Genomic DNA, 15,101 nt, shown 5'->3' with positions numbered 1-15,101 from the left:
GCTTTTGAAAGCTCTGCAGAAGAGCTGCAAAGGGAAATGACAGTAGATGGGAAGATAATGCACTTTATCTGGTAAGAGTCTTGCAGATGAAATACTGTCTAAGCTTAACAGCCATCTGTCCACTTAAGGACAGTAGAAAGAAAAAGCTCTCTAATGTGAAAAGAGGAGATGGACAATGCCAGGGCCTGAGGTAAATGATGACACTGCTTTAACACTTACTTGCTTAGCATTTCCCACCTTTTGCTGATAAAGAGTAGGAGCTGAATAGCATTCAGGCACACCCCAGCACTCCCAGGAGATTTGATACTGTCCCTCTCACCCATAATATGCTGGTGAGCTTTGTTCACTATCTTTGGCTAAGCCATTAATTAAGGGAAAGCCTTCCTGCAGTCCCATACACCTCTGCAGGAATTATTTGATAGTTATGCTTTGCTGTGTGGGTTGTTAACAGTGGGGGACAGTCCCCCCTTAAGGCAGAAGGGAAGGACACCCCTTCCATAGGGATATAGGGATGCCAAATGCAGTAGAAAAGTATAAGGACTACGTACCCCCTTGCAGTCCCTTTGGGTCCCCAGACTCTACCTGAACAGCCACCTCCTGGCCATGGGTTTATCCTTGCTACACAGAATACATCTCCCCAGAAGAAAGAAAAAAGAAAAAGATTGTGCAGATCTAAAACCACTGGCTGTTTGTTTGGAGCAGGCCCAAACTCGCCAAAAATCTAAAAACTAACACAACAAGCAATTACCGAAGGAAGACTGGTCGTATTTTGCAAGACAGCAAACAGTGCTGCTAGGAGAAGAACTACCTGTAAAACAAAATGTGAATCAAAACTGCCCCAGGGACATTCAAGTCGCACACACCACAGCCTCACAGCTCTGAGAAGGGTCAGACAGTGCTTCCAGGGTGCATAGGTCTGCAACCTCAACATGGCCCATAAATTTATTGGCATATCTAAACTGGGCCATTCAAGATAAAAACCCACTTTTAAATGCATATACTCCCAAGGGCAGCACAGTGAGGATGTGATTATTCTTTGTACCTGCAATACCTGCTAGAGGAATAAAGGCTGTTAGAAGGTCTCAGTCTGCTTGCCCAAAGAAGAATCACTATCAAACTTTCCTCTCTGCAAAAGGAAAGGAGACAGTAACACATACATCTGACACCAGAATCCCAGCATTTCCACCCACTAGATGCTCTTTTTGTGCCATACTCCAATTACTCCAAAACATATTCAGGAAGACTGAGATGTGAATGGATCAATAAGGACTAGTAAAGAGAGGTACATTAGAAAAACTTGCTATTTTAGCATCACCTTCTCTACAGAGAGGCTAAAACAGATCTAGAGCATATTTAGTTAGCAAGTCCCTGTATCTTATCTCAGTAGGACCAAATAATTCATCCACACTTTAGAAAACTTCCATTCTTGTCCTCAGCTATGAATACAGTGATAGGGTCACATGAATAGGTACAAAGAAACATAACAGAAAACACTAGCTGAAAAGACAGGTCCCCCCAGTAACCATAACAACAAATAAGCAAAATCTGTTTGTCTGAGGGATCTGCTTCTCTCTTTTTGGTAGTATCCTTTAACTTAAAACAGCTGCATTGGAGTCAAAGAACAAAGCTCAAGATAGTCACAAAAAATAAAGGATGTATTTTTCTCCAAAGATCAAAACCGTAACTAACATAAGACATTCATATTAGAGTAATAAGTTCAGTGTCCAGAAAAAAACTCATCTGCCATATAAAAAAAAAAAGATACTTAAATTGCTTTACTGCTCAAGAATCTCTTTGCTCAAAACTGCTTAATTCTTCTCTCACCAAGTTTTGTCAGTAACTTGATTTTAACTACATTGTACAAACAACTTTTCTTCTCCACCCTCATCTTATCTAAAGCTCTTCTTTTGTTCTGGAGAGTTTTGTTGCATGCTCCTCTATAAACTTGCTCAAATGCTCTAAATCTCTGTCCCCGCCTTCAAATTTAATTGGGTTGTTCTTCTTGTCCTTTGGAGCAAAGTAGATGGTGGGGAATCCCTCCACTTTGTAGTGGTCATTCGTCACGTCGTTGGCAGTAGCATCCATCTTGGCTATAATCAGATTTTTCTCATTCTTGTATTTTTTGCCTAGCTCATTATACACTGGTTCTAGTTTCTTGCAGTGTCCACACCATGGGGCATAGAACTCTATGAGAACATCATTCTTTGGATCCATCACTATGGTATCAAAAGTTTTACCCACTACCACTTTCACAGGCCCTTTGTTATTTTTTGGCACTGGCTGGGACTTCACAATTGGCTTCAGTTTTCCTAGAAGGAAGCAAAACACACACAACACTGTTAGAATGTGGTAAGAGCAGCCCTTACAATCTCCCCTAAGAAAGGGCAGAGGTACATCCTCATCCTCCTGCCAGGTAAAGATCACTGCACTGGCAAATGAACTTGCCTCACCATGAAACACAGGCTAGTTAACTAGTGACCTTTTGGCCCAATAACCTCATGAAATACAGGCAACAGGTTTTTTTGCAATTCCTCCTAGAACCCTTCTCTTTTTATGGTTGTCCATTCACAAAGTAACCCATTATTTAATATAGTAGTCCCAAATATGAATGACCAGCTCACACTTTAAAGCCACAGGAACATTTTAGGCTCGTAAAACAGACTCTGTTTACTAGAGCCATCACCTCAGAAAACAACTCTTGGAAATGTAAACAATATAGCTTAGAGAGCCCTATTTTAGAAACTGTACCTTTTTTGAATGCCACCACAAACTGCCTGAGTACATCAGAGTCAAACTCCTCTGGCTCCATGGCATACTTCTTGCCACCTTCATCCAGAATGGCAGCGTTGACATCCTCTCCACTCTCAAGCAGGCCCAAATCCTTTATTTCAGAAGAATAATCTTCCTCATCAGAAACAGCAAACACGTATTCAGGGAAGTCTTTAGCCACTTCCAGGACTTTGCTTCTCCAGTACTGAGTAGCTGAAAAACCAGAACAGGACAGAATTGGTAATTTCTAGCTATTCAGTGCCTGCTTCCTCTCAAAGTGAAGGAAGGGTAATTAATTGTAGCAAACCCACCAACACGGTAGTCGAAACTGAAGTCCACAGAGTAGTAGACAACCACCAGAGGACGCTTGGAGTATCTCTTGGCATCGTTGGAAGGCTTGCGATGACCAACCAGAGGCAAAGCATGTTTTAGCACGTGCTCTTTAATCTCAGATCCATCTGTAGAGTCCTGTAAAAAAACAGTGACAAAAGTTCAAGCAAACAGAATTAAGCAGCATTTCTGCTGCACACTACTAAAAAATCAATATTGGGACACATGTATGTGAAAGAGGGAAGGATGTGTTATAAAATCAAGGCTGCCACCACATTTTCTTCAAACCTTTGAGCACTGAATATTGCACGGACAAATTACTATTTGAAAACATAACATCCGGATTAATTTCATAAAGTCCTGTTGAAAAAGAAATACAGTTTCAGTGGACAAACAGGGTGACTCAAATATCTAGTAGGAGTATTTCTAACAGGAAGATGCCAACTGATTGGAATTACAGAGAAAGAGAACCTTCAATCCCACACACAAACATTTTAGCTCTGGACCATCTACTCACTTTAAGATTCAGAACGTGCATCTTGGACTCGTGCTTTGACTGAAATTTTTCTGGCTGCATGACAACCAGTTTTCCTGGAGAAACTTTCAATAGTTTTGCAATTTCATTGCTGAAGGTGTGATGGAACTTATAATCTTCTCTCAAACCATTAGCTGAAAAATTAAGGTTAGGGTGAAGGAAAAGTTATTAGAAAGTGAACTTACAGACTGTAACTGAGATAACTGCACGGAAAAGCTCTTCCTGTTCTCCAAGTGACACAGAACAACTCGGTCTTAGACAACACCTCTCATCAGGGGTGAGAAGCATGTGAATATACATGCAATTCCAGCAGCACTATTTGAATGCTGTTGAACAACCCATCCACTTGGCGAGTTATTGTACACACTCAAACACCTTGAACAGCTTCCAAAACACATGCAGCAAAACAGTTTTTCTTTTATCAATCTCTTACCTCTTGGCCTCTCCCCAAATAGGTCAGCTAGCTAAACTATTTGCTTTGGGGCAGCCTAGGATACAGTTCTCTGTCTTGCCATGCTGAGGCAAACAAATGAGCTCCCAATCCAACTATGACAGCAGCCCCAGAATCAGACATAGACAGGTTGCCAGGAATGGTCTAACTAAACTGACTCAGAAGTGGATGAGGATCCTTTACTCAGGCCTCTCATCCAAAATGAGTTTGGGGACAACTGACTCTGGGCTGCCAGATATGAAACTAGAGTAACAGACAGCAAACATACCCAGGCTTTAAGCCAAGAAACTGTGGTTTGTTCCTCAGGAAAGAATTTTCCCTCCTCTCTAGTCTACATGTTTTTGGTGACACAATTACCAAGCAGAGGTATATTCTGTGACCTGCTGACACCTTAGTTACAAAATCTGGTGTGAGCGTATTTTTTGAGTACAAGTAAAAGATCACCCTTCCTCCTACTACTACTTCTCCTCTCCAACCCTCCCTACTATACTAGGAGCAGAAAATTATCTCCTCATGCCCAAAGCCCTAGGCAGAATTCAAACAAAACATATATTCCCATTAATATTTTAAAACACTCTTTACCTGCTTCCTGATAGAGCTGATAGGTTTTGTCATTCTCTCCACTAAAGACACCAATGATGATGACATCATCTCCATCCTTCAGAAATTCTTGAACCTGCTTGGTAGCCTGAATCTGTTTGGATGGAGGACCAGCCTGTTCAATCATGTAGTCGACAATACCTGTGAGAGAAACACGCCCCCAAAAAGTTGCTTAGGACATTTACTGAACTGAAAGATTTGGGCATTCCATCTATACCATTTAATGTCATACTTCCCATGAACACCTTTTCTCCTGTGCAGCCCTCCCACAATAACCTAAAGGTCAAATCAGCAAGACTTCAGTCCAAGGTTTTAAAGCTGTAGTTCTGAATATTCCCTTTCAGGTTGGTTTCAGAAGAGGTGACCAAGCACACAATCCATGAATATCAGTTGATCTTGCACGTTTTTATGAAATTTTATGAAATTGCAGACCCTTCACTGTCTCCAGAACCTGTTATGAGCCAAAGTGCTACTTGAATAGTCTTAAGTCTTAATCAAAACTTAATACTGGGGTATTTTTGCCAGCCCTCAAGGCACATTCCAGTATAATTAAAACCTGCCCATTTACCCATACTGCCACTGTTTCACTGAGTGTATTTCATTTAATTGATATTGAAAGGAGCTGATACTACCACCAAGTGTATTTAACTTACTTGATATTGAAAGGAGCTGACACTACCACCAAAAGATGTTATGAAGACTAAAGACAAATTTAAATATCCTGTGTAGGCATGAGAGCAGAATTTTTCAGTTGTCCCCAGTTAACTGCTGCTATGACATTAACAAGTCTGCAAGTCCAACAGATATGTAAAAATATTTTTCAGAGCACAAGAAAAAGCAGTTTTTCTTGTAAGCAAAGTTGCAGTACCGTATTTTTCCCGAGGACCGCTGTAGTCGTAAGGCTTGCCCTTGCGGAAGATTTTGAGGGTTGGGTAGCCAGTGACATCAAACTTCTTTGCAAGCTCGGTTTCAGCCGTGGCATCGACTTTAGCCAGGGGGATGGGAGGCGTGCGCTTGCTGAGCTCCTGGGCAGCCTTCTCATACTCTGGAGCAAGCCTCTTGCAGTGGCCACACCTAGGGAGGCAAAGCAGAGGGCACCTCTTACCAGCCACTAAGCCTGCCAGGTACCTCCTACCCCTGGAGTGGAAGAGTCAAGTCTTCCAGCATGCAGAAATGGGATCATTGAATCTACAGAGGACACTTCAGCCAGGTCTCTGCAACCTGAAGCTGGCCTCACATTACTATAGGTAGCTTCATTTTTAAGCTAAGGACCAATTCCTTTTGGTTTTCAGTATCTCAGTGTGTTCCCAAATCAGTAAATATTGTCCAGTGAAGATCTGGACACCACCCCTTGCTGAGGCACAGATCCAGTCTAGCCCGCCAGTGATTTGCAAAGTGATCCCAGGTGCAGATTAGAACTGAGGTACACCAAGTGTGTTCAGGCCATCTGTGCTAGACAAATACAGGTGACTGCCTTCTTGCTTACCATGGAGCATAGAACTCCACCAGGATTATGTCAGCATCATTCACAACTTCGTCAAAATTATCCTGGGTCAATACCAGAGTAGCTTCGGGTGGAGGGGTCCAGTTGGGGTCAGAAACCTCCTTGACTTTGGCCACAATAGCTGAAATACAGTTCAATAACACAATTAGCAAGCATGCATTTTATCATACCAGTAGCATGTCAAATGCAAGAATTTGAAATCAGAGGGGAAGTATGGTGCTGGATCAATGCTTACACATCAAGCTTACATGAGAACACTTTCTCAATCAAGCTCTTTTATGCCTTATTTCCTTGTTGGCATTACCAAGAAGGTCTTCTCTTCACCCTATAGAGTGTCTTATGCAAAGCACAGATCTGTACTTTGCAGCACTGAATTCTATCTCAGACAGAAAATGTATTTTTTTTCCCCTCTGACTAGAGCTGGACATATTAATTAAGCAAAATACAAGTGGGTTTCTATACAGCCAACATATATATATCAAATGTTCATTGGCTGATCCTTCAGCAAACATGAGACCGTCTTCTCTTCAAGTCGTATTTCTAGAAACCTTCTGTCAGTACCAGCACTACTCACTACCTGCAAAATTGTCCTCTGGCATGCAGCTTGTTGAGAGAACAGGGAAAATTTCAGCATTCATAGTATTACTTGTTTTAAGAAATACAACTTGAGATCAGGGTCCTTCCAAAGAGCCACATATTAAGAAACAAGATCATAGATACTTTGTTTTCTTACAGGGAACTGCAAGGGACTGGTGCTTACCCTCTTCTGTCCGGGACCCATCGTAGTCAACAGCTTGGCCTTTTTTCAGGATTTTGATGGTTGGGTAGCCACTGACATCAAAACGACTCGACAGTGAAGTGGCAGCAGTAGCATCTATTTTGGCTACAGGAATAGGAGGGTCATTTTCCTTCAGAGCTTTGGCTATCTTCTCATACTCAGGAGCAAACTGCTTGCAGTGCCCACACCTGTCAGAGGAAGACACAAGCAGGTATGTAAATGCAGGACAGACACACAGAGGTGCTCTGCTGCTCTGCAATTCCAGGATGCCTTCTGACAGATGTCCACATCATCAGCACAGAAATGTTTGTCTTGCTACATGTTCAGATCATGGAGAGATGGAGAGCAACTGTAGCTAATGTACTGTATGTTCACATCAAAACCTTTATTTTTCTTAAATTTCAGTTAATGTGGAATTATTGTCATATGCTTTATAAAACCACTGTTAAAATATTCAACAACTTCCTTTACAACAAAGTTTTGTTATGCTCACTCCTTCCTTCTTTCCTTCCTCCTCAACTTCAGCTTCTCCCTAACCAAGGTTCATCTTCTCTCCCCAGCACCCTAAATTGAAGTAAAGAGAAAATGAACCAGCAGTCAGGTTGGCCAAATGAAATCTCCCACCCACCATGATAACGCAGCATCTGCCCCCTCTCTGGCCACACCAGAACTCTCTGGGGAGAAGAGAGGCTCCTGATGCAAAAACAGGCATTACCAAGGATACCAGCATAAATAATGCTAAATACAGCCTGACAAGCTAAAGGTGAAACCAGGAAAATGTAGGAAAACAGAAAGAAGTTTGTGGCAGATAGCCGTTGCTACTTAGCATCTCAGCTGGAAGGAGGGGGAGTAGAAAAATAGGAGAGGTGTTTAGTCACACATCCTTCTGCTCAGATAAACTGAACTTCATGTTTAGTTTTCATGTAGGCAAACTACAGCTGCAGAATTAGTGCCTACAGCCAAGAAGAATGGGATTCTCTGTGAAAAGAATGGCACAAGTTAAAATGCAACTCCACCTCAAGCAAGATCATATTTCCCCTCTATTCAAAGGCTGGAGAAGCACCAATGAGTAAGTCATTTTTGTATCACTGAGCCACAACGGAAAGGTTCTGACTGCAACACTAATTCAGCAACTCTACTGAAAGTATCTTCTATCTTGTTTTCCCCCAGTAACCATCCTTAATGTTTTTGAACACAAGAATGCAAGAGAAGACACATCCTGGCCTAAATCCTTTGTCTTGGTTACAGCAGGTAAGTCCATTGTAGCTCCCTGGAGTGCTGCACACCCTGGGATGCCAGCAGAACTGCCATCATTAGGCAGATGTATGAGGCATTGCTTAAAATGATAATACAAACAAGCTGTGTCCCTAATCACTCCACACCCTTCTGGCAAGGACAGAAATGGGAATTTGGAAAGGAAAACCTTCAGGGAATTCCTCTGCTAGGGAAGCCTTCATTACTCCATCTAGGTGAGCAAGTACACATGTTCTCAGTGGTCCACCACTGGCACAGGATGATAGCAGGCTGCAAGACCACACTGCACGACTTTTCTGGGCCTCACTGGGACCATTTCTGTTCCCTGACAGGCATAAACCAGGGACAGAATCAGGTTTGTGCTCCCCTAGGCATGGGATCCCTCAGTATGACCCACATCTGTGGAACAGGAGCAGGCTGCTGGTTATTGCATGGTACAGGGGCAGGAAAAAAAGTTCTTCCCCACCACCAGAACCATCTCTTATTCTGGAGTACAGCAGAGCCCTGGGCATCTCCTGCAGGCAAGTTACTCCTTTGTCACCTTTAAAATGGCAACCCAAGGTCACTTTTTAGGAGCTTGCCCTGGCAGAGCAGCCCTGTGACCCTGCACCCGTGGGGGTGCCGCTGTGAACCCACCATGGTGCGTAGAACTCCAGCAGCACGGTGTCCTTGTCTGCAGTGAAGGTGTCAAAGTTGTCATCATTCAGGACTAACACACCATTCTCCTCTTTAACTACAGAATCATCATCGTCTTCCTCATCTTCTTCATCGTCATCATCATCACCTTCATCGTCAGCTTCTTTTGTAACAGATTCTGGCAAGGTAAGAATATGACACACAGATTAGACTGTGTCAAGTTTAACATTAAAGTGAAGATGGATTTGGTATCTCCTGTGGCTAAGGAAAGTACCCACATGAATTTGTTTCTGCTGCACACACAGTGACAGCTATCTCACTTTGCAAAGAGCCCGGGCTCAGATGTTTGACCATTTCAATTTTGTCCACACTACACCAGCTAACAATATTCATATTTCAGTAAAGCATCAATAGGTATTTCACACCTCAGGGAGAACTAACAAAATGGACACAAGAAGAATTAAAGAACACAAATCTGCACAACAGTTGCCACCAAGGTTTGATGGACATCTTGTTGAAATGTGGGCAGTGGGACATGTTTTGCTGGGCAAGAAGGACACAAAGATGACAACTGAACTTCAAACAGAACCCCTTCATCATGCAACAGAGTAGCCAACTTTAAGTTGGAAAACTTAGTGTCTTACACCAAAAAAGCAGGTGTTATCTGCTCCCAATGCTCCCCTTGTACCCCTGCTCAGGAGACCTGTAACACAATAGCTATGTGCTGCCTGTCTGAAGGTCTAATAAACAGACACACTTGCTATAAACCCAAAATTTACCATTTCACTACTATCAAGGTGGTTTGGAGGCAGCACTTCTAAACTGTGCTTCTTTCCTGACTGCTCCATCCACCTCTGCCATTCTTGCTTTCAGTTACAGAGATGTTCCAGGTCTGCTATTCACTGAGGAGCCTTTCCACTCACAGGAGCACCAATCACTCTGCTCTGGATCAGCACCAGGCTGCAGTGAGTGTAAAATCAAGGAACTAACTGCAGAAGTCCCATGGAAACTCATTCCTATGCACCTGGCAAATGCCAGGTACTCTTCCAAAAAAAACCCCAAAAAACCACGGAGTGAAAGCTTCTTCTTTCAAAGAACTTTTGGGGAGGTCTTTGAATTAAGACCAAAACCACTGGTCCAGAACAGTCCTTTAAAGGAGAAAGCAATTTGTCAAATTACCAAAGCAAAATTAGCATGCGAAAGCTGAAGCCAGCACATTTCTACTGGTTCCTTCTTTGTTGGCTTGGAATTTGAGATGATTTTTTCAATATCTGACCTTTCACATGTTCCTTTAAACTTTTTTTTTAAAAACAAAACTGCTATCTTTCAAGGAAATCAGACCTTCCTGAAGGACTTGAAAAGAATTTCAGTTACAGAACAACTAATGAAAATATCTCATCCCAAATGAAAACTGTAAAACAATGAAGTTAAGTCCCTTTCAACCAGTGGAGTCCTAGGAATTGGATTAAAAAAAGCGGGGGGGGGATTAGAGTTTCTTGTTTAAAATTATTTTCTATTTAAATGGCTTTTGACTAAGGTGAGAGGAGCTACTGCAGAAGTATTCTGAAAATATTCTGATTTCATCAGGAAGTTGAAAGTCAAGAATGACAAATATGTACTATCCAGATATGGAAAAGCTAACAAAACAAAACCCACTTTTGTCAGACCAACAGCAGACATTAGGAACAACCTCACCATGGACAAAATTATGCCATTAAGTTGCAATAGCTAGTTTTATTCTAAAAGAAAATATGCAAAAAGCAAGTCTATATGCTCTCAGGAAACAGTACGGGCTCTTGGAGAAAATATATTGATTTTAATTAGAGGTTGAATTTACGTAGCATGAAAATAGAAAATTACTAAAGCTTCTGATGAAGGGAGAGATCACAGGAGATCATTTATCACACAACCCCAGTCAGCTGGATCAGGTTTCTTTAACAAGTGCTAGTGTTTCACCTGATATCTGAGGCAGCTAAAAGCACTATTTGCAAGCAGACAATGCCTCCTGTGTTGCAGCTCTTGCTCACCCTTGAGTGAATGCACACCTCACATCCCTGCAGGGCTGCCCTGGTGGAACAGCTGGATGTCAGGGGCCTTCTGCAGGCAAAGCCTGTGCCTTACAGGGGTGCCCAGCAGTTCTGAGGGCTCAGTTTCACCACAGGCTGCTCCTGGCTGGCCTGTGCCTGAATTCCCAGCCATTGCATTCCTGGCAAATTGCTTCAGATATGATTTTTCCTGACACAAAGGAACGCGAGCAAAACCAGCCGGCCAGTTCTGCTCCTGCACCCCGAACACCCACCAGCTTGTGACCCCTGTTCCTGCCCACTCCTCACCCCCAAGAGAGACAAAGAGCTCAGCAGTTACAGCGGCACCTGGTTTTTGGAAAGAACAAGGTATTCCCTGCAAAAACATCCAGCACCGGTGGAACATGTAACCATCCGATCCACCATCCCTCACTGAAATAATTTTCTATCTTTCCCTACAAGCGGCGGTACTGCCTGCCAAGGTGAAACTTCCCTGACGGTGACACGTTGTCATGGGCATTGCACACACCCCCTTCCTCCTCCTCCTCCCTGGAGATGGAGGCAGGACAATAGGCCTGGAACAGCAGGACTCCACCTTTTCCCAAGCGGCTTAAGGAGTGAGGGCGTAAAAAGAAAGTTACCCACACTCAGATATCGTTCCTAAAGAGTGCAGAGTTACTTTCTGTAGCTTCCACCTTCACCAGCAGGGCTATCACAGCTGCCTCTGCCATCCCTTTAAAGTTGGGACTGAAAGACCTGTTTCAGGGACCCAACCACGACTTTTTTTTTTCTCCCATAAAGAGCAAGAAACTTTCCTCTGCGTTAAAGATTCACAATTTTAAGAGAGCAGAATGAGTTTGTGACACCTGAAGTGGCAGAAGTAGCTAATAAATACTTGCATAAGTCAGCTCTTGAAAATAAAACAGCTGCCCTCAAACTGAAGTAACTTTGTTTCTTAAAGAGACTTGCAAAGCCAGTGGACAAACCAACAGCTGTGACAGCTGTGGCTAAAACCTGTCCTCTGGTAAAATATGGATAACCCCCTTACACTAAAAAAAAAAAAAAAACAAAAAAACAAAAAAACAAAGACAAAAAAATTTTTAAAACCCCAAAACAAAAAACTCCCCAAAACCCCCACAAAATCAATCCTCAAATTCCAACACATTACTACACAAGTCAAAAAACATGATCAAGAAGGTACTTTTTATAAGACTTGAAGAACACGATGCCGGCTGGCAGGCCTTCTTTAGGATGACAGCTACTCTGAAATTAATTCTTACAGTAACTTCACTGAATACTCAGCATTTATCAGAAATATAGCCTAGCAATATTTTCTTAAACAAAGCAAATCCTGTACAGAAAAGCTGCATCCAGACACCAATGACTTTGGGATGCTGCCTGAAAGTTTCCTTTTGAGCAGCACACTGTTCCCTAATAGGATGAGCTCAGTTTTCAGAAACTCAGAACTCATCATGTGTTGCTAGGACTTTTGAAAGATTTTCAATTTAATTTAATATCAGCCCCCTTCAATGTTTTCTGTGGTGGATCCTCTACATGATCCCTCCTTTCCCATCATCAGGATGCCAAGGGTGTAGTGGTCAGGATCCAGCCTAACCTCACTTCCAGCATATTTACACCCCTGTCCTGCTCAAACCTCACTTCCCAAATCATGCAGTGCTACAAGATAGGTTTGCTTGGAACTTTTCATCTCCCCAACAACCAAGTGCATAAGACCACTTCCTTGTTGCAAAGTAAATTTATTCCACTTCACCCAAGTCTGCATTCCAAGGGCAAAAATTAAAAATCCCCCACTATGTGCATTTTTAAGGCAAAGGCTTTGTCAAGGCTAGTCCAGGATCTATATACAAATTCAAGGTACACAATAGAACCTGGGAAACGATTCAAAGCTGGGCAGTGGATTAGTGTTCAGCTCCACACAGCAGGAGACACTTCCATCCCTGCGTACCTTTGATGCCCAGAACTCTTATGATGAGAGGAGCAGCAAGCACGGGAAATGCTGATGAGAGCCAGGCCCACAAGAAGCCGAGCCGCTGCTGCCAGCCACAGGTTAACACTGTAACATCACAGGTGCCACTTCACCCTTTGAAGGTGGCAGGGGAAAGCAGCCCGAGGCTTTGTCACATGCTACAAAGAAACCACAACCACGTCCTAGCTAAAAGCAGAGAAAGAGGCATAAAAATTGTATTCCAGTTTACAACAGAAAAAAAGAAAAGAGCTCCACAGGAAGATTCTGTACCTCTGTATCCTTACTGCAGATGCCATATTTAAAATCTCAATTTCAAACAAATCTCTTTACCCTCATCCTACAGACCATACAGTTACACAGATAGGGTAACTCATCTAAATGCACTTCTGCAAGTTTTAGTGCCTGTTAGGCCAGCAAGAAGTTGCAGGACATGAGTTCAGAAGGTCATCCATAATCCAGTCTCTCTAAAAGCCCTCTAATACTTAAAATGCAGCAGTGTTCACGCAGGAAACATGAACGATGCATAATTTACCAAAATCCACATGAAAGAAACTTAAAACCGAAAAAAGAAACACCTTCAAATGCCTGCCTCCTACTATACTCATTAAGCCTCAGCAGCTTTGTTTCAGCTAATTTTGGAAAGGAGGAGACACACGTCAGTGAAATCCAAAGACGGTAGGAAGAAACACCAAGAAGATGGTAACAATGGGCCTTCCTTCTGTAAGGGGGGGGAAAAAATCAGTTTGAAACACGAAGAATGCACAGAGTCCCTGAACAAAGGAGTAAGGAAAAGAGTGCTCGATCACAGAACCGCAGAATGCTAAGGGTTGGACGGGACTTGAAAAATCTCATAGTCCCAACTCCCCGGCCAGGGAAGGGACACCTCCCTCTAGAGCACTGCTTGGTGGTCTTGAACACAGCCGGCACTGGGGTATCCACAGCCTCTCCGGCAACCTGTTCCACTCAGAGTAAAGCATTTCTTCCTCATATCGAACCTGAATTTCCCCTCTTTCAATCTGCACCCATTGTCTTATTACCACTACAACTTATTATTACTACTCCTTGTTTTATCACCACAGCTCCTGATGAAGAGTCCCTCCCCGCATAATGAAATCTGTCTGATGGGTGTAGGAATAAAGCAATCGCCAATTCCCAGGAGGTTCAGAAGCCGGGGATAGCCAACATGGCTAATGGTTAGCTGGCTGTTACCTCCGTGCTGGGAGCGGCGAGGCAGAGCCGCCCCACGGCGCACGACAGACCAGCAGCGCCGGGACGAGCGGCTCGCACGGACCTCAGCGCCCCGCACAGCGGCCTGCGAGAGCGCCCCGGTCCCAGCGGCGCCCCGCCAGCCCGGGCTCCCGGCAGCGCCCAGCGCCGGGGCCGCGCCGCCGCCCCCCGCGGGGGAACCCGGCATGCGGTACCGGCCCGGCCCCTGCCCGCGCTCACCTCCGTCGCCATCCTCCTCCTGTGCGGCCGCGCCCCGCGCCAGGAGGGCGATCTGAGCCAGCCCCAGCAGCAGCACCAGCACCCACAGCCCGCGCATCCTCATCCCGCCGCCACAGCCGCTCCCGGCCCGTCCGCTCCCTGCGCTGCGCTCCCGCCGCTCGCCCCGCCCCGCTGCACGCCGCGCCCGCTCATTGGCTGCCGCCTCAACACGTGCTTGGAGCTGTCGCCAATCAACAATCGTCACGAAGGCGGCCGGCGCGGGGTGCGCGGGTTTCGCGTGTTCCGCGGCGCCCCCGGGGACCCCCGGCGGCAGCGGCCGCGGCGCCGCGTCGGGACACGGGCGCCACCGGCCGGAGCGGCGGCGGGGAAGCAGCGGCGACACCGCGCGCTGAAGCGCCCGGCCGCTCTGAGGTGCCGGCCCGCCATTGGCCGCCGCCGAGCCGCCAACCGCAGCCCGCCACGCGTGGAGCGCGCGGCCGCTCCGGGGGCGGGACGGGGCGGGAGCGCCCCGAGCGCGTGCAGCCACATCGCCCTTCGGGATTGGCGGGCCGGCGCCGGGGGGCGGGGCCAGCGGCCAGCGGCTGCCTGTGAGGGCACGCCGCGTGCGGCGGGGCGGGGCGAGGTGAGGGCGGGCTGAGGGCAGCGCGGGGGCCTCCTAAATTCCCTCAGCGGGAGAAGGGAGTTCGATATGGTGCTGCCGCTGATGGGAAGGGTGCGATGGATGCACCGCCTTTCTGTGCTCCCGCAGGGGGGATGTGGGGCAGTGAGCCCACCGGTAGCGCCGTGA

At 45.2% G+C, this 15,101-nt stretch overlaps 1 protein-coding gene across 1 annotated transcript; it reads right to left on the bottom strand.

The window, feature by feature from the left end:
• Positions 1-1,634: 1,634 nt before the first annotated feature.
• PDIA4 (protein disulfide isomerase family A member 4) lies at positions 1,635-14,653 on the bottom strand. Its single transcript, XM_005485907.4, has 10 exons — positions 14,315-14,653; positions 8,858-9,035; positions 6,950-7,155; positions 6,172-6,310; positions 5,554-5,759; positions 4,668-4,826; positions 3,617-3,768; positions 3,081-3,237; positions 2,749-2,982; positions 1,635-2,309 (listed from the first exon to the last, which is right to left on the bottom strand). The coding sequence occupies exons 1-10, from the start codon at positions 14,415-14,417 to the stop codon at positions 1,894-1,896; spliced, it is 1,950 nt and encodes a 649-aa protein (XP_005485964.2). The 5' UTR covers positions 14,418-14,653; the 3' UTR covers positions 1,635-1,893.
• Between the last annotated feature and the right edge of the window lie 448 nt (positions 14,654-15,101).

Source organism: Zonotrichia albicollis, chromosome 1, assembly GCF_047830755.1.
Source record: "Zonotrichia albicollis isolate bZonAlb1 chromosome 1, bZonAlb1.hap1, whole genome shotgun sequence".
Taxonomy (NCBI): domain Eukaryota; kingdom Metazoa; phylum Chordata; class Aves; order Passeriformes; family Passerellidae; genus Zonotrichia; species Zonotrichia albicollis.
This window is presented reverse-complemented; position numbering and strand designations above follow the sequence as displayed.